General features: G+C 36.5%; 1 protein-coding gene across 1 annotated transcript in view; it reads left to right on the plus strand.

Annotated features, from left to right (window-relative positions):
- LOC111515948 (putative inorganic phosphate cotransporter) overlaps positions 1-16,810 on the plus strand; it is a 39,302-nt gene extending 22,492 nt beyond the window's left edge. The window contains exons 6-8 of the mRNA XM_074184680.1: positions 4,042-4,174; positions 12,504-12,748; positions 16,596-16,810. Of these exons, the coding sequence (XP_074040781.1) occupies positions 4,042-4,174; positions 12,504-12,748; positions 16,596-16,784 (567 nt within the window). The 3' untranslated portion in view covers positions 16,785-16,810. The remainder of the gene's footprint in view (positions 1-4,041; positions 4,175-12,503; positions 12,749-16,595) is intronic.
- Positions 16,811-20,543: the final 3,733 nt, after the last annotated feature.

The following is a 20,543-nucleotide window of genomic DNA, read 5'->3' on the forward strand; positions in this document are numbered from 1 at the left end:
TCTATTCCACAACAAAGCCCGTCAGCAGGTTTCACAAATCACTGCCCGAAAATTCAACGAATTGAGCGTCGAAGTTCTGCTCCACCCGCCATACTCCCCAGATCTCTCGCCAATCGACTACCAGCTTTTGAAGCACTTCGATAAATTTATCACCAGTAGAATTTTCGCCAATCAGTATCAGGCAAAAACGGCCTTCGTCGACTTGAACGAATCCTGAGGACACAATTTTTATGCTGACGAAATTATTTGAGTTGTGTTACGTTGGCAAAAGTGCGCTTATTTCGATATAAGTATTACAGTTTGAAATAGACTCATGAAAACGGACAAAACTTTTGAAATAACCGAATATATTCCATTTTCCGTGTTCCTACTGTTGAACATTTGCGATAAACCAGCAAAGAAAGTTGGGGAACGTAATAGGTGATTTTTCAAATAAAAATATAGATCTCTCTCTTTGTCTTTCTTTTTCTTATGTTACGGGCCCTTTTTTTCTGGTTTTGCATCATGTTGTATACGTTTATGTTTTTCTGTTTTCTTTGTTTTTTTTGAGATTTTCACTAAATTGTTTTACAAAAACGCAACACGTGTTTCGCCATACAATGGCTTCATCTGGCGTGTCTTTCAACATTGAAACAGTTGAAAGACACGCCAGATGAAGCCATTGTATGGCGAAACACGTGTTGCGTTTTTGTAAAACAATTTAGTGAAAATCTCACAATAAAGTGTTTTTGGAATACGTTAGTTATGGATTTTCATCAAGTATCGGCCGATTCCATCATATATTTGTTTTTTGTTTCAATGTCACTCTCAGCTCTTTGTTTCCTCTTATTCTTCTTCTTCAGTACTCTTTTTGTGTTTTGGTTTCCGGGTTTTGCCGTGGTCTACTTTGGTTACAATCTCCAAACGTTTCGACTGCAACTGCGGCAGTTATCTTCGGTGGCGTAGTTGAAGTACTATTCTTGACGTGTCAACTGAAACTGAAGCTCTCATTTTTGCCGTGCCATTTATAGTGCTGATTTTTTGTACACTTTCTGTAATGGTGGGTTCGCGCGTACTTCCCGCGCGATTTGGGTGACTTGGCTTCGTTTTAGCGCTTTTCAATGCTGTGTTCAAGATTGTAGATATGTTCTCTCTTCCTTTCTGTTGAAGTTCTCTTGTGTTTGTGTATTTCTATGACTTCCAAATATATTCTTTTTGAATAATGATTCGATGTGGCTAGACTCTCGTTATTTTCGAACAGGATCTAGTGTTCCCCGTCGGACAGTGCAAGCGACTGCAGACTTCTCGGTCTCTTCCAATTGGCAACTCCACTTGTGCTCGACTAGGCGGGTATAGTCGAAGTAAACGGTATTGTGCATACTCAAAGGTGTCGGCGCTCTCAAAGGCCAAAAAAAACCATTACAAATAAATTCAGCCGCTGCCAACTATTTGACGTGGACTGAAGAATTGGCGGTTCGTATTGGGTAATTTTCACTAACCGAGTGTCGATATTTTCCCAGATGAAAAAAGCGTTTGAAGTACTTTATGACTGTCGGACCTTTGAGCGTCGTTGTGGTCATGTAGAAAGCAAAAAGCAAAAGCAAACATCTTTTTCATTAAAATAAACTATCTACATGCCTACATTTCACCTCTACCTCAAGGGTAGAGTAGCAAAGTGATTTCACCGCCTCCCCGCCGAGAGGAGGCGGTGAGGAACGCCCTCCGCGATGTTAGTGGATTGACGCTCACCCAGAAACATAGACTTTATTAAAAAACGACTAGGTAATGTGCCTCCTGCCGCCAAGGGTTATGCACATCATTACATGATTTTGATATTTAGGTCATTCAATTGAAAGCATAGCTGTCGATGTGTTGGTTAGCTAGATACTCTTGGAAAAAGTTCATGAAAAAAACCAGGACAGACTGTAGGTAATGTACAAGTTGGGCTAGACTAAACAAATGAATATATTACATCCTACCGATGATCATATGCTTGGGAAGGTCAAAAACGCTGAGATGAGGTTCTTGTTGCTAACTTTGGGAGTTGCTAGCGAGGGCTTGGGAGTTTTTTGGGGGAGACACAAATAGTCGGTCACCGGAGCCCGTCGAGACGAGATCGGGGGTCTCATCCCTCAGCCTTCGAGGTTGAAGAAGGTGGCCTAAACAGGGAAGTTACTTTGTTTCTAAGCGCGTGGTGCGAAATTTACGTGAAATCGTTAGTGAAATATAAACCGGTAATGGGTACAGGAGAGTTGAAAGTAAAAGTGTTGATGTTGAAGACACATACATGAACCACCAAAGAGGCGTTATGTGAGTGTTTGTTTTTTTACTAACCTGTTGATATTTGAGAGAGAGTTCACATATTATTTTGTCTGAGTTCACTTCCTATTTGCAAAAAGGTTATATATTGTTGGGTTCCTAGTGTTGATTGTTTAGCTAGAGTTCATATTACAATTACAAAAAAAGGGCACAAATTCAAAGTTGTACACCACTCTCTCTACAGTCTGCACTGAGTTGGTACGTTTGTAGTTGTTTAACAGGTTAAATTAATAGTTAATAGCATGGTCAAATTGGCGGTTCTTATTCTGTCCATGGAGTCTTTGTTTTACTCATTATACTTTATTTATGAAACCTTGGACTTTCATTTTCTCTTGGACTGAAAAAAATGCCATCCTCTTAGAATAAGATGAAATTAAGAAAATAAAATCAAATCAGAGACTTCTTTGTCAATCTATCGAGAAGTGAAAAGCATCTAACATTAAAATTCAGTTAGAGAATATTCGGCATCGTTCTGGAACCATACAATGAGAGAGCATATAAGTAGATATACCAAATGATCAGATTTCAAAAAGACCGGACTTCGTGCGATCGGCACGAAATTGCCTGACATCCAAAGTTTGATGTGGAGAAATCTGCGTCTGGTGACAGCAGCTCAAATTTTACTTAAATAAAACAATCACGGCAATAGCAAGAGGGTTACCAAGGATTGCTAGACTGTTATATATATATATATATATATATATATATATATGTTATATATATATATATATATATATATATATATATATATATATATATATATATATATTTTTTGATTGATGCAACTAATTTTCTTTTATTTTGAGTTTTTCAATATTAAATTCTACAAAAAGGATTTGAAGCTTTATATCTTCTATTAATTATCTGCGAGCGCTTTCGACAGTTGGTAGTACTGTCATCTTCTAGGCACTAGTGGGATTTCACGACGATTTCTCGGTTAAGAAATCTAATTCCACAATTCAGATCTTTTTAATTTTTGTACGTTAATAATACTGTTGAAAGAATAGAATCTACCGTAGTTATTACAGCCTCTATCTCACAATATATCACATGACGATCTTGTACTACCAGTTCACGCAGTACATGGATGTTTTGTGGCTCAACAACCGATTTTGGACGACTTTCACGGAATTCGTCGGCGACCGAACTACGACCACGATTGAATTCACTATACCAGCGATATACTGTGGTTTTTGATAATACTTTATCGCTATACAAAGAACTAGGTTCATCTATATATTCTTGTTGGGATAATCCACGTCGAAAGTTGTGAAAACTAATCCAACGTCAAAGGCAAATTGATTTTCTAAACTCACTGTAAACAAAACAAATAGCACTTGTACAGCTACCGAACTGAGTCGTGGCGGGTGGGAGAAATCGTACCGTGTCTTCACGAGTTTGACTATTTAAAATATGTTTATGCAGTCTACTTTTAAACTCCATCACTAACTGAATACAGTCCTGAATTTGGATATTTACGGCTTGAATAATCTAACAGACTGGTAACATATTTCTACAAATCTACTGCACATCTTGAGGGAGGGGCTTCTCACCGGCCATGACTCAGTCCAGCAGCTGTACATCAAAACGTTGTGAATACGTTTTTGCTAAGATGTCAAACTTTATTATGATGTTGCCACATTTTACCCGTCGACATCAGTGTTGCCAGTTCCCGAAATATAAATAGTCCCCCGTCGTACTCCAATCGGAGCTAACATATTCATTCGTTTTTTTCTTTTACAGAACAGTTTGTTTTCTGCAGCACCATATGTGGCGATGTTGATTTGTTCACTTACTTTTAGTCCCATCTGTGACTGGATGATAAATAACAACATGGTTTCGAGAACTGTTGCAAGAAAAATTTTTAATACTGTAGGTGAGTTTCATCATGTGAAATTAGGTAGGTACAATTCAGTTGGGTTATCAGAACTATTACGTTGTTTCAAAATATCCAAATTTCGATTTTCTGCCATTTTTCAGCCCCTTACTACATGATGTCGTGAAGCGATTTTTGGCCAATTTTTCTTTACGAATTCGAAATGAACCAAAGCGCGGCCAAAACAGCCCGCAATTTTACTAGACATTGAAGTTTGGACTTCCATTAAAAAAAAATCTGTTTTTCCGTTAACCAGCTGTCGCACCTCTACGAACAACAACCCTCAGAAGTCGAAACTTGTGCGAGCTAAGGATTAACGAGGTCTTACCTTTTAACGTGTGATTCCTAACATTGTCTAATATAATATAAATTGATTTGAAAACCCTGAAAGAATCTGTGGAAAATTAAAAAGATTAGCTGAAAAATAACAATAACATTAGGCAAAAAACTGAAATAACTGTGAAATAAAATACAAGCAACAACCATAAAAGCATGAAATAGAAATATCAACACTAGATGAGAATAAAGAAACTCTCAAAACAATAGAATTGGTTATGAATGGAAAGGATAAATGTAGAGCATTGATCATGAATCCACAACCACCAAAACTTCCCTTATTAAATTACACAAAACCGATTTCCCGATTAGACCAGTGGTGTCGTTTGTAACGGCACCTACCGTAAAAATCTCAGAAATCTTGATTAAATTGATTAAAACCTATACCAATTTCAAGCCAAAATTCAGTATAAATAATAATTATCAATTAGTGGATAATATTTAAAACGTAATTCTTCCGGATAACGAAAAATTAATATCGTTTGATGTCTAAAATGTATATCCCAGTATTCCGCCAATTGAAACAATTGGACTAGTTGAGTGCCTTTTAGATGAAAACCACGTGAATCCACTGATGAAACAGGAAATTGTAGATTCACTTACCATTTGTCTATCTCAAAATTATTTCCAGGTTGACGAAAAATTCTATTCATGCAATGAAGGACTAATAATGAAGAACCCTTTGAGTCCCTTGCTGGCGGAAATTTTCATGGATAACGTAGAGTATGAAATCCATAATAATCAGATAGCTAACAGTTTTTTGTACTGGTACAGATACGTAGATGATATCTTAGTATGTTTTACTAGTACCGATAGGTAATTAGGCAAGTTCATTTAATATGCCAATTCTATCCACCCGTCAATAAAATTCACCACTGAGAGGAAGGTAAATAATTCAATAAATTACCTTGACTTAACCATTACGAAAAATAACAATAAACATGAATTTGCAATTTTCCACAAACCATTGTACCCAGACATTATCATACATAATTCCTCCACACACCCTTACCAGCATAAAGTTGCTTCATTCAATAGTATGCTTCACAGATTATTGAATATTCCACTGTCTGATAGAGAGTTCCAGAAAGAGCTGAATTTGATCAAACAAATCGCGGTTGATAACGGTTACAAAGTAGATATTATAAACGCCATTCTTACCAAAAAACTTCAAAAGCAAGCCATGGACTTGGTCTACCCATATTCAAGATGCGATAACGTCGGTTATAGGACATTGGCATATTTGGGTGAACCAACCAGGAATATTGTCCGTTTTTTGAAAAAAGAAGGCGTAAACGTAGCTTACAGAACGAATAATAATCTAAGTAAATTTATTAAAAACATTAAAGACAAAACTTCGTTGTTGGATAGATCAGGAGTATACATATAGGCTGACTTGTGCCTCTTGTCCAAAACTGTATATTGGCCAAACTGGAAGAACATTTTCCCAAAGAATTAAAGAGCATAGAAGTAGTTTTGTAAATAGAAGGACCAATTCCACATTTGCAAACCACCTATTAGCAGTAGAACATGAGTTCAATCATGAATACGATGTGTTACATTTAGAAGAGAAGAGTTTGAAACTCAATCTTCTAGAATGTTTAGAAATCAATAGATTCAGGAATTCGGGTTATTTACTGAATGATCAATTAGAATTAAATAACTCTCCGTTACTGAATATTTTTTCAAATGTGGAAAATGGAACATAAGCTCAGGTAATTAAATTCATTACAAACTTAGGTGAAAAATCAGGTACTTGAAATTCAGGTACTTCAAATTGTAGAATAAGGTATATTATAGCATTTAATGTGTAGAATTAGTTATTAAGACACGCCCCAGGAAGTCATTGTATGGCGAAACACGTGTTGCGTTTTTGTAAAACTATCTAGTGAAAAATTACACAATTAAGTGTTTTTAGAATATGGATTTTCGTGAGTTTCTGCGCAATGAAAAACTCGCCGTTTCCTCAACTGAATGGACTGCTGAATGGAAGGCAGCTGCAAATCTATGCTGATGGCTTCGTTCCGCACGAACCACGGAGCATTCACAATCATCCGTATTAGCTTGTTTTGTAATCTCTCCAGAATGGAGATATTAGACGGAGCTGCTTGACTCCAGACGCCTGAAGCATACATGAGACAGGCTTGAACATCGTATTATCGATGGTGATTTTGTTCTTTAGACTCATTTTGAATCTTCTATTGATCAGAGGGCACAGACTTCTGATCCGACCCCCGATCCTAGTTTTGACGGATTCAATTAGAAGGCCGAGGTACTTTACCCGCGCTGCCAGTTGATACCCCTTCCAGAGACCCTCACTTTCCTAGCCGGAGAAGATATCGTTCTTCCCATCGCGATCCGAGTTCACTCGGATCTTCCACTCGACGTACCAGCTCTCCAATGCGCGTTACATGTAGACGATCCCGAGCTCCCGACCCATGGAAGATGAGAGAAGAGACGTATCATCGGCGTAGAGAGACACCTTTACACGCTTGGACCTTGGGAGGTCGCTGGTGAAGAGCGAGTATAACGTGAGAGAGAGCACAACTCCCTGTGGTACTCCAGCGAGGATCTCTCTTGTCAGACAGGGAACCCTCTACTCCAACCTGAAATGTTCTGTCTTTCAGGAAAGACCCAATCCACCGAATCAGGCCCTGGTCGAACACGACTAGTTTGTGTAGAAAGCCTTCGTACTATACTCGGTCGAAAGCCTTCGAAATGTCTAAGAGGACTTATTCCTCCGAGATCTGACTATTTATAGGTCATTCCAAAGCTCTCACTTATCCCTTCTTCCCTCTCTCCGCTTCGTCGGTTTTAGCGGGAGCTGACCGTTTGGCTGGAATTGGTCGTGTTCCGCTTGATTAGAGGTTTCCACATGTTCTGATTTGCTGGTTTCTTCTCGTTGTGTGTGTTTTTTGTACTCGGTAATGTGAACTTTCAATGATCTCTTAGTTTTACTGATGTAGGACTCTCCGCACTCGCAGGGTATCGGGAAAATGCAACTAGAGTATTGATGATTCCTTTCTTAGTCGATTGAAGGTGGTTGAATTCCTGGTTCAATACTGTCCCATGTGATTGGGTTTTCGGGATACAGAAGTTTCCCATTTAGTGTCCTCTTTACGAATACGTTTCTGTATGTGTATCTTTAGAGTAGGGAGGGTGAGTGTAAGCCCACGCACTTAGGCCACATGTGACCCATTGTAGCCTAAGGTGTGTCCACTAGCCCCATATTATGTAGGTGTTTCCTTAGCTGACAGTGGCCAGTCAGAAATCCTTCTGTAAGGCGTAGATTTTTCCTGGTCATCGCCAGATATTTCTTCGGCGCCAGCTTCCCAGGGTCGCATAAGGTGTTCCTGGCAAGATTACATCCTTTGATTCCATTCCATCTCTTTAAGGATTGAGCCATGGGTGTAACATTTGACTAGTTCCGCAATTGTCGAAGTCATCAGGCTGTGGGTGCCACTGGGTCCTAAAATTCTTAGTCCAGCCGCTTCCTTGGCTAAAGAGTCGGCAATGCGATTACCTTTACTCCTGTCGTGCCCTTTAACCCACCTTAGGATAATGTTATTATCTAACGAGGCTTTGGCTAAATCTTGGTGGCACTCTAGTGCGAGCCCTGAAGTAACACGGTGTCTGTTCAAGGCTAATAGTGCTTGTCTGCTATCAGTGCAGATTGTTATGTTTTTGCCAGAAATTCTTTTCTTGGTTATTTCTTTTGTGGCGATTGAGATACCAGCCAATTCTGTTTGGACCACGCTGGTATTTCTTCCCATTCCCCACTTAATCCTTAGGCTTAGTGATCTGGAGTACACTCCACATCCTGAGCCTTCTTTGGTTTTTGAGCCATCTGTATAAATCCGTATTGCATTTGTAGCATCTGACTCTGTGTCCTGCCTAATTTGTATTTTGTAGGGTTTATTAAACACAAACCTGGGTTCAATTGCATCACTTGTTGCCTGCAGCAGAGGTTGCGCAGTAAGCGCTTCCCGCCATAGGCCCAGCCTCAATTGACCCATTCCTACTTCGAGGTTTACACCAGCCGTGCGCAATCGTACCATGGCCATTGACGCAACCTCCTTAACGTACAGATCCAGAGGGGTCAGACCCGTGATTAATTCCATTGCCGCGGTTGGTGTTGTTCTCATGGCTCCTGTGATGTTTAAACAAGCCAGTCGCTGTATTTGATATGATTTTTGGATGGCCGTTGCTTGTAGAACTTTCGGTCCCCATGCAATGGCTCCGTACGTTAACATAGGTCTTATTATTGCAGTGTAGATCCAGGCGACTACACGGGGTGAAAGACCCCATGCACGTCCCACTGTCCTCCGACATTGCTCATAAGCCACCTATGCTCTTTTTGCTCTACTCTGTAGATGAGAGTTCCATGTTAGCTTCTTGTCGAGGATAGTACCAAGGTATTTCACCTCTTCAGAGAAGTTTAGTTTGCTTTTACGGATTTCGAGAGGTTTTAAGCCCGTTAAACTTCTTTTCCTGGTGAAAAGGACCATCTCAGTCTTCTTGGGAATGATCGACAGTGAGTGTTCCTTACACCATGTTTCTATTAATTTGAGCCCATCCTGCGCTCTATCGCACAGTGTGTTTACAAATTTGCCGGTCTGCAAGATAACTATGTCATCTGCGTATGCAATTGTGTAGAATCCATTTTTGTTAAGGTGATTAATTAGGGTATCCAGAACTATGTTCCAGAGAAGGGGTGACAAGACCCCTTCCTGTGAACATCCCCTCATGACCAGTCCTTTTACTGTGCTGTCTTCTACATTAATACTTATTGCTCTGCTAGAGAGCATCTGGAGTATCCATTCTCCTACTACCAGGGGTACATTCCTGGAGTGTAGTTGCTGGGTAATTATTGGAAAGGTTGTTTTATCAAACGCTCCCTCAATATCTATGCATATACCTAGGGTGGATTCTTTGTTGTCGAACGAATACGTTTAAGAATGGCAATTCGTTGTGATGTAGTGAAGTAACTTAGCTTGGAATCTTTCAATTTATAATTTACACATATTTTTAATACTTTTTATTTTCATTTCTTATTATTATTTCAATTTTTAATTGCTGCTAGTATTTTTATCTAACAGTAATTTCAGTTTGTTTTGCTTGATATAATTGTTATTTTTCTAGGTCATCTTTTTTTTATAGATTCTTTCAGGGATTTCAAATCAATTTGTATCATATTAGACAATGGAAGTCCGAACTCATGAAATGCTACACAATGAAAATTGAAACGAAAATATCCTGAATTTGTGGGTTCGAAGACTTTACATCTGGTGCATAGATGTGATTCAGAATTCGTATCTTCGACTCATCTTTAAACATTATTCGGGCTAGTTGAACATATTTAACTATTATGGGCTCGCTTCGATTGTTGACCATACTTTTGCAATTCATTTGATCAGGATTTCAACTGTTTCTTACTGAACTCTTGAATATTGAGAGTAAAATGACAACAATGTTAGGCACGCAGCTATTTTTTTTGGAGCAATGCTTTGAACCTCTTGTAAGTATGTCGATATTTTACAATTGAGTTTTCTCAGCTTTCATCGGAGATGCATACACGTGTCCGTAAAGTATGGAACAAATTCATTTTTAGCTAAACAGGTCATTTTAAGAAATAACCCTGAAACACATCGATTTTTGATGTTAATTTACCGTATTTTAAAATTATAATCTATTATAAAGGGTGAATTACGTTCGAGTAATGACGTCACCGTCATTTTTTTTAAATGGAACACCCCCATTTTGTCTCAATTTTCGGATTACACTAGCTGAGCTGATTCCAAAAATGTATCACATGTTGATTCCAATTGGTACAGGCTGGACAAAAATACAGTAGTTGTGTGTGTGCTAATAAAGTACGCGTAACATTCTTTATAAGGTAAATTAACAATATTATCAAAAATACTTATTGTCTAGCGGCAATTGGTTTAAATGTAACACCCCGTAGTTTGCTACATGTTTAGAGTAATAAAAATGAGCTGTTTCCAAACATGTTTGGTACTTGTGGTCTAGCAGACAGAATATGAAAGAAATTATTTTTTATCTACATTTATAAAAAACATAGTCGTCTAGTTTTTTGTGAAATATCATTATTTGTTTAGTAATTTATTGATGTTCAGTGACAGTTTAGTACTACAATATTTTTGGTATTCGTGAATATTCGAATGATTGCTTAGATTTAATTGGAAGTAGAAATGGAGTTAAGTGTAAAACAAAGAATTGAAATACTTATGATGATTGGGTATGGATCGCGAACTCAGATGGAAGTGTGCAATTTGTTTAATGATAAATATCCAGAAAGACCTATAACGCGTTCAACAGTCAGTAAGCTGGAAACAAAATTTCGAGAAACTGGTACGGTTGCAAATGTACGCAAATGATGCTGATACATCATTAGATGTTTCACTGAGTTTTGAAGAAGATGCGCACACTTCTGTTCGTAAAGTTAGTCGCCAAATCGGTGTTGACAAAACAACGGTACACAAACTATTGAAGCTTGAAAAATGGCATCCTTATAAAATCAAACTTGTGCAAGAATTAAACGAAGATGATCCTGACAGACGACTACAATTTTGCGAAGAAATGATGGATAAATGTCACTGAGACCCTCTCTTGATACAAAACATTATTTTTTCTGATGAGTCCACTTTCACGTTAAATGGTGAGGTTAACCGTCAGAATTGTAGATACTGGGCAAAAGAAAACCCCCACTGGATGCGTGAGCATCATACACAATACCCTCTAAAGGTAAATGTATGGGCTGGAATTGTTCGAAATCGAATCATTGGGCCCTACTTTATCGAAGGTAATTTAAACGGGGCAAAGTACCTTGAGTTTTTAAGGGGGTATCTCGTACCTACTTTACGTAATTTATTTCCCAGCAAACGTAATCCTGGAGGTTTTGATGAAAGTTTATGATTTCAACAGGATGGTGCACCTCCACATTATGCTGTAGATGTTAGAAGGTACGTAGATGAAATTTTTCCGAACAGGTGGATTGGTAGACGTGGACCCACTGAATGGCCAGCGAGGTCACCAGATTTAAATCCTTTGGATTATTTTCTGTGGGGCCATCTGAAGAATGTTATTTATAAAACGAAACCAGCAAATATTGAAGATGTACAAGTGAAAATTCGAACAGAAATAAACAATATTACGCAAGAAACCATACACAAGGTTCAACAAGAATTTGGGTTACTGTTTGGGTTACTGTCAAATACAGCAAGTGCTGCAGTTCGAACATTTAATATAAAGTCATGTATTCCAGCATATTCTGTCCGCTAGACAGTAAGTATTTTGGATAATATTGTTAATTTACCTAACAAAGAATGTTACGCGTTACTTTATTAGCACACACACAACTACTGTATTTTTGTCCACCCTGTACCAATTGAAATCAACATGTGATACATTTTTGGAATCAGCTCAACTAGAGTAATCCGAAAATTGAGACAAAATGGGGGTGTTCCATTTAAAAAAAATGACGGTGACGTCATTACTCGAACGTAATTCACCCTGTATATTAGATTATTATTTTAAAATACGGTAAATTAACATCAAAAATCGACGTGTTTCAGGGTTATTTCTTAAAATGACCTGTTTAGCTAAAAATGAATTTGTTCCATACTTTACGGACACAGTGTATAGAATAGTTAATTGGTGAAATTCTTCTTGGCAGGCCTTCACATTGCTATGAAGTGCCGGTGAAATTATGAAAAACAATGCATACATGAAATTACTGCGTTGATACATGTTTTGTGGCCAATAGAACCATCTGCTCAGCACCTACTAAATTTTTTAGGCAACAGCCTACGTTGGAAGCGTAAGAAGGGCGAGCTATAGTTTTTTGTAGGTTTTTCAAACTGAAAACTTATTTAGAATGGAACGCATAAATGCTGGTCCATACTTAGACTATCCAACAAGATTAAATAATTCATACACGTTTATGTTTTTAGTTGTTGCTTGTTTTTTTCAGGTACCATTTTTCCAGCAATTAGCCTCACTATGGTAGCGTTCATTACGAAAGAATATGCTAGTTATTCTGTTGCTTTGCTGATTATCAATGGTGGTATCAGTGCTGGAGCTCTCTGTAGTTATCAAGTCAATCACGTGGATTTATCTCCAAACCATTCGGGAGTACTCATGGCAATCACAAATAGTTCTACTAGTATTTTCTCCATTATATCCCCGTTAATTGTTCAATTCATCGTTACTGACCCAGTAAGTATAGATATTGTACTTGTGGTGGAACCTTTGGTGTAGTAATGAATATTATCTCTTTATTGTATAAGTTTGAAAATGTCCGTATAGGACGAAGCTGCTGTTACAAATAAAAGTGCTAAAAAACTTAGAAAGTTCCATTTCTCTTTTCTTCATTATGATTTCATATCACGTAGTAACTACTACATACATCAATTTGTTACTGAATTTTTATTCCAAAACCAAATCCTTACTTTAACACATAGACACGTGTTTCGATCACCAAGTGATCATCTCCAAAAAGAAAATTAAACTAAATACACATAATGGGTGTTTTTTATAGAGGTATAGAACTTTAAGTTGGCATTACTTTTCAAGATGGCGACCGATTTAACAGCTGTCAAGTGATTTATTCTTAGTTTGGTTTGGCAATTCATCATGAATAGACTCACGCCTGAACAACGCTTGCAAATAGTGCAATTTTATTTCGAAAATAATGGTTCTGTGCGGAAAACGTATCGCACACTACGTCCATTTTATCGTCGACAAAATCGTCCATCAGAGCAGTTAATTAGATTAACCATGGAACGTTTTCGCACCACGATTACTCTTATTGATAACTCGCATCCCCAGAGACGCCGTACGGTGCGTACAGAAGAAGCTCTTGCTGCTGTACAGCGTAGCATTGAGAAAGACCCGGAGGAGTCCATCCGCCATCGAGCACAGGAATTGGATCTGTGTCCATCCACTTTATGGAAGATTTTGCGGAAGGATCTTGGTTTGCGTGCTTACAAAATCCAACTCGTGCAAGAATTGAAGCCAAACGATCATCAAGTAAGGCGTAGATTCGTCGAATGGGCCTAAAACGAGATTACCGTTCCCAATTTTCATAAGCAAATTTTGTTTAGCGATGAAGCACACTTCTGGTTGAATGGCTACGTCAACAAACAAAACTGTCGCATTTGGAGTAAAGGTAATCCTCAAGTGTATGTCAAAACACCGTTACTTCCACAAAACTGACTGTTTGGTGCGCTTTATGGGCTGGTGGAATCATTGGTCCGTATTTTTTCAAAAACGATGGTGGCCAGAACGTTACAGTCAATGGTGATCGGTATAGAGCCATGATTACTAACTTTTTCATTCCTGAATTGAATAACCATGATGTCCAGGAGATGTGGTTTCAACAAGACGGTGCAACATGCCACACAGCTCGTGCCACAATAGATTTATTGAAAGACACGTTTGGTGACCGCCTAATTTCACGTTTTGGACCTGTGAATTGGCCTCCAAGATCTTGTGATTTAACACCGCTAGACTACTTTCTGTGGGGCTATGTAAAGTAATTGGTCTATGCGGATAAACCACAAACGCTTGACCATTTGGAAGACAACATTCGTCGTGTTATTGCCGATATACGGCCACAAATGTTGGAAAAATTCATCGAAAATTGGACGTCCAGATTGGAGTACATCCGCGCCAGCCGTGGCGGTCATGCCAGAAATCATATTTAAAATGTAATGCCACCAGATTATCTTTCGGATAAATAAAATTCATGTCAATCGAATAATCCATCGTTGTTTTATTGCAACTTAAAGTTCTATACCTCTATAAAAAACACGCTTTATAATGTTGCCTTTATTTATACCATAGATACCTCTGTTAGGTAAATTCGGCTTAATCGCCCTAAATTAATTTTACAATGTTGCCTTATCTACTAATATTAAATCAATTTTATAATGTGGCCTTAGCTTATAGTAAGGTAAATTTGTTGATTAACATATTATTTCAACATGCTATATAGTATACTATTAGGTATTGATCCACCATCGTTATTCATAATATTATGTTTACTTATATCTACACTATCGTAGACATCTAGATGTTTGTTGTTGTTAACTTGTTTTAACTAATCTCAATGAACTAAAGTCTATGAAATGGTTTTGTTGCAAAATATGATGGGCGACTGCTGATTTTTCAGGTCTTCCATATTTTAAGTGTGCTATGTGTTCCTTATATCTTACTTTAATAGATCTTTTTGTCTGTCCATAATATTTTGCATCGCAGTCCTTACATTGAATTTCTGAATTCTCGACTTTGTCTATTGGATTTCCTAAAGGCTCTGTATTGTATAACTTGTTTTAAATACCATCTTCATACCTAGTTCCTCGAAACTTTCCAAAGTTCTTCGTATACTGGTGGTACCTATGGAACTGAGATATATTTGTCTTGATTTTCATCGTTTCTAAAAGTCGAGATTTCGTTTATTCTTAAGTTCAAGTGACTTGGCATATTTGATTCCACCAAGAGCGGTACATATCAGAAATACGCGACGGACTGTGGTTCATCGTTTTGAGGTTCAACTCAGTACACCTCGAACTTCACTGTTCAAGAACTCTTTCATCTGAGGAATTGCGTTTACGTGGAACACACTTCCTAAAAACTTTTTTCCAAATGGATTTGATCTCCAGCGATCCAAATTCAATGTGAATCCCTACTTTCGCACAGGCACCGCTCTAAGAGCGTATTGAGGATTTTCCTCTAGTGCTTTTGTTCTGTCCTTGAAAAAAACTTTATTTCTTAGGATGAAACGAAACTAAATTGGATGAAATCAATCGAATTGCCTGACCTTGTTTGTATACCTTTAAGGACAGGTAGCCAGATTTTTTAAATGTTGGTTGCCTCTTCTTTTCTATTGAAATTAGTCCTGTGTTTTTAAATTTCTATTTTCTCTCTATATGTTCTCGGATAGAATTTTTGAGTTTTATCGGTATTTTCGAATGATATGATGGAAATGTATGGAACGCCGTTTTACTTTTTATTGTCACAAATATTCATTCCTCAATTTATTCAACTAACAATTTATTTGTTTGAATTTAATTGACTCATGCATTTGTTCGAAAAATTTGTTCTATTTTAAAGGACACTTGATTTAAAATGTTACATGAATAAAATTGTTATTTGAATAAAAAAGAGTAATGAAATAACTTGAAGCTTTTATTGATTCCGAAGAAAAATATTGTTTTAGAGTATTGGAAAATGGAACGCCAATTTATTATATATTATGCTGTATAGTATGCAATGTATTATATATTATGCTATTATATATTATATTATTTATTAAACGGCGTGGCACGCCGTTTTACTTTCTATTGGTATTTTGTAAAAATGAATTGTTTTGATTGTTGCTTTTAGGTGATACATGAATTAAATTGATTGTTGATAATTTATATTCGGCGCTGCGGTCGGACGGAATATTGTGTTACTATCACTAAACTATCATGTTGCCAGATTTAAAAATTCAGCTTCTGCAAGAATCCATTCGACGCTAGCGCCGAATTAAAATTATCAACAATCGTTTTAATTCATGTAACTATAATTATCAACAAACCATTTTATTCATGTTTCACAGAAATTGTAGTAAATTATTCGATAGATAGAAAAAAAGTATATATGACAAACATTTACTTCCAAAAATTTCAAACAATGAATCTATATTATAACTGTTCGCAACTTTTCATCAAACAAATTAATTCATGTAACATTTTAAATCAAGTGTCATTTAAAATAGAACAAATTTTGGGAACAATCGTTTTTAATGTGTCGCACAAATGCATGAATCAATTAAATTCAAACAAATACATTGTTAGTTGAATAAATTGAGGAATGAATATTTGTGACAATAAAAAGTAAAACGGCGTTCCATAGAAATGCCTTCTTGGTTGAAAGCATGATTCGTAAGTTTGTCCAAGTCAACAATTTCTCTGAACACACTATTTTGCTAATACCTACTTTCACTTTGAAGTTTTCTCGTCTCATATATGTCATTTCAGCAAGTAAACAAATTGATATTGTTTTTATTTCCTTACAGAGCAATCAGTCACAATGGAGAACAATATTTCTCGTGACAGCAGGTCTATATTTGTTGGCTGATATATTCTATATCATTTTTGGATCCGGAGATGTGCAGCCTTGGAATAGTGTTGAAGAGAATGATGAAGATGGTAGTTCTCCGAATATATCAGTCGTGGAACTCGATCAGAAAAATAAAAAATATTAAAAGTATTATAATTGATTGATTTTGTTCTTCGTTTACACAGCTACTTATGCCTCATTACACAGAGATTCATCATCAACATTAACTCAACTATTAATGAAGGGAAACATTATAATTCCCAACCTCAAAACTAAAAAACAATAGACCTGCATAGACCTACGACTTTCTAGGTATGTGTGGTTGACTGAGTTGAACAAAAACACAATAGCAACTTTCACGTCTCCCTATGTACCGTATAGTTTTTCGAGTGTTTTTTTTTCATTTTTAGTTACCTATTCATATTTTTTCCATTACTCTGAGCCTTTTTTACAATGAACTTCGAATAAGAAAACCTTTTATGACTAATATCTGAAATATATCTACATCAAAAATATATGTTTTCATAGGCAGAAAAGAAATGATAGCAATAACAACATCTGAAACGAACACTACAATTGTAATGAAAATGGAAATGAAGTAATTTATATACACCAAAAAATTAATGGCGCAATAAATGTTCGAATTGGAGTCTATCCATTTCGAGATAATGAGATGGCCTGCAAGATCACCACATCTTACTATTTTGGACAATTTTCTCTGCGGGACATTGAAAAGTAGGATTTACGGTGGCAGATATATAGAAAATGTGGAAGACTCGAGATTGAGGATTTTGAATGAGTTCGCAACATTTATTGCGCCATTAATTTTTTTGTGTATATAAATTACTTCTTATTCGAAGTTCATTGTAGAAAGCGATTAGAATAATGCAAAAAATATGCATAGATACATAAAAATGAAAAAAAAACTCTGCAGTACATAGAGAGACGTGAAAGTTGCTATTGTGTTTTTATTTAAGTCAGTCAACCAATTTCCAGGGCCGTAATTTAAAAGGGAATAACTCACACAATTGTAATCAAATATTACCGAAACATCCTGAAATATAAAATAAATATCGTCCAGATAATAAATCTTTTTGTGAGCAGAACGCATTTCTCTAATAGAGCGAAGATCTTTCCGTCGCCATGAGACTATATCTTCTCTTTCTATTAAGACAGATTTACGAGATCGTTTGGCATATATAAATTTTAAATCTTCTATTATTTTCCTGAACTTCTCTTTGCAAATTTTTGGAATGAGATCATTGTCCATTACCTTTGTCCTAATGGATTCGAGGGTTGGCGCTTTACTCTCAAAAAAGGAAGAATGAATGATATAGCGTACAACATTTTTCTGGTACTCGTCAAATTCAATTTTTTTCATACCACGACAATGTACTAGTGGAGCTTGCACAATCCCAGTCACCTTTTTTTCACGTACAATGCGTTCAATTGTCGACACGGATATTCCCGTTAAAAATGAACACTGGGCTACAGCTTCCACTATTTGGAGTGTATTTTTTAAATTTCCGTACACTCTATAGACAGTCTGTTTTTTTTCTAACGACATAAACTTCCGCTTTCTTTGTACATTACTTGGACCTGCTACGGCCACCATCTTAATACTATAAAAATAATAAAATTCAATCATATTATTTAGCCATTCGTCAGTTGTTTACTTACCTCAAAAACTATTTTAAAGTTGATGTATTTTGAGATTATTATTACCATCAAAGAAACATGGCGATTAGTGAATGAGTTTCAGGGCAAAACTCCCACTCTGGCAAAGAATGTCACCTTGGATGGCAACACTCTGAATTAATTCTATTGCTCCGTAGCAGAGAGACTGTCAAATAATATAGATAATGCACCAGATCCATTATTATTTATGAATGACATTAATATTGATGAAACATTTATTTTATATGAAACCAATCTAATAGAGCTGATAGATACAATAAAGCAGTTCAAAAATAAAACTTCTTGTGGCATCGATAACATATCGATAAGAATTTTTGAGAATATGCCAATCTTTACTCTAGAGTTACTAGTCAAACTTATTAATGACTCCTTTGCCAAGGAAACCTACCCACAATTCTTAAAAGCAAATGTTGTGATCCCCATTCACAAAGGGGGTGACACCTCAGATCCCTCAAACTTTCCACCCATCTCGCTTATTCCAACCCTTGGTAAAATTATAGAAAAATTGGTAAAAATTAGGTGGATGAATTTCATATCTGCCAACAAAATCTTAAATCCTCAACAATTTGGCTTTCAATCCAAAAAGAGTACAGGGGATGCAATTTTCCATCTGCTAAAAAGACTACTCTGAGTTGAACCTGAAAAAGAAATGCGCAGCAGTTTTCTGTGACTTGTCGAAAGCTTTCGATTATGTGAACCACGAAACTCCAACACTATGATTTCAGAAATCAAAGCCTCAACTGGATGAAATCATATCTGAGTCAAAGAACCCAAGTTGTGAGAACTGACACACTGTCAGATATTGTCCCTGTTAGACACGGAGTACCCCAAGGCTCGGTACTGGGGCCAGTATTGTTTTTGTTGTATTTCAATGATCTAGCTTATATTGATTCTAAGGGAACGTTCACAATTTTTGCAGATGATACAACCATCCTGCGGCATGACACTAATGAAGATGATCTTCAAAACAAAATAGCACAAGATATTCTTAATGTGAGAGAGTGGTGCAACTCCAATCTGCTATCCTTCAATATAGAAAAAAACAATCTGATATCATTCAATTGCAACTTGTCAGGCATTCCGATGTGTAATGATATTATATCAAACAAAAAACTAAATAAATTTCTTGAAATCAATCTGGACAGCAACCTCAATTTCAATAACCATATTAATTTGCTGAGCAAAAAAATGGCTTCGGGATGTTATGCTTTACGAACGGTGTCAAATGAATTGGGTATTGTAACTGCAAAAATTGTGTACCACGCTGTGGTTGAATCGCATCTAAGATATGGCATATCATTCTGGGGCACCTGCAACCAACAACACTTCAATACAGTCTTCATTCTCCAAAAGCGTGCCATCCGATATCTGCAAAGTTGGGCCTAGAGAGTCTTGTAAACCCTTGTTCAAGGAGCAAAAATTACTAACACTTTCTTCTTTGTTCATACTCGAAACTGTGTGCCTAGTACATAAGAACAAATCATCTTACGATGTTGTTGTTGGTTTCACTCGCCAAAGCGACAAATTAAGACTGCCTATTCCATCATCAAATTTGATTAAAAATTCATTGATCTATAATGCAGCTAAAATATATAACCATCTACCTACCAGCCTTAAAGATATCCAATCACCTTATCAGTTCAGGAAATGTGTAAAGCAAGTTCTCATTGACCATGTGTTTTATAGTGTTCGAAAGTACTTTGATGAAGATATGGATGGAATTCTGAAATAAAATTATTCCCTGTTCAAGCACTGCTTATGTTGATTTTAATAGCTCCTGCAATTTTGAAAACAGTGTCTGTTTATCTTATTTATTTATATATTTTATTTATTGACTTCCTTATTTACCTGTTAATGTCTGACTATTCGTTCATTTAGGATGTATATAAATATGTATGTGTGTAATATTTATGTGCGTTTATATATGCATTTTCATTTATTTATCTATAATTGTTTTAGCTGTTCACTAAAAATCGTAACCATATGTCAGTATGACACATACATTAAACCAATGTATATGTATAATGTATAGTTATTATAGTGAAACTCATTTATACATGATTAGCTTTGTCAACGAGTTTATACTTTGGACAATAAAGCATATTTGATTTGATTTGATTTATCCCAAATGACATGTTCGTGGTACCATGTATTAAAATTTCTCCCAGTTTGGCCTGTATATATGGCGGGGCATTCACCACATTCT

The sequence above is a fragment of the Leptinotarsa decemlineata genome, unplaced genomic scaffold (genome assembly GCF_025532065.1).
Source record: "Leptinotarsa decemlineata unplaced genomic scaffold, Ldec_3_MD MMD2_tig00026358_RagTag_RagTag, whole genome shotgun sequence".
NCBI classification, from domain to species: Eukaryota; Metazoa; Arthropoda; class Insecta; order Coleoptera; family Chrysomelidae; genus Leptinotarsa; species Leptinotarsa decemlineata.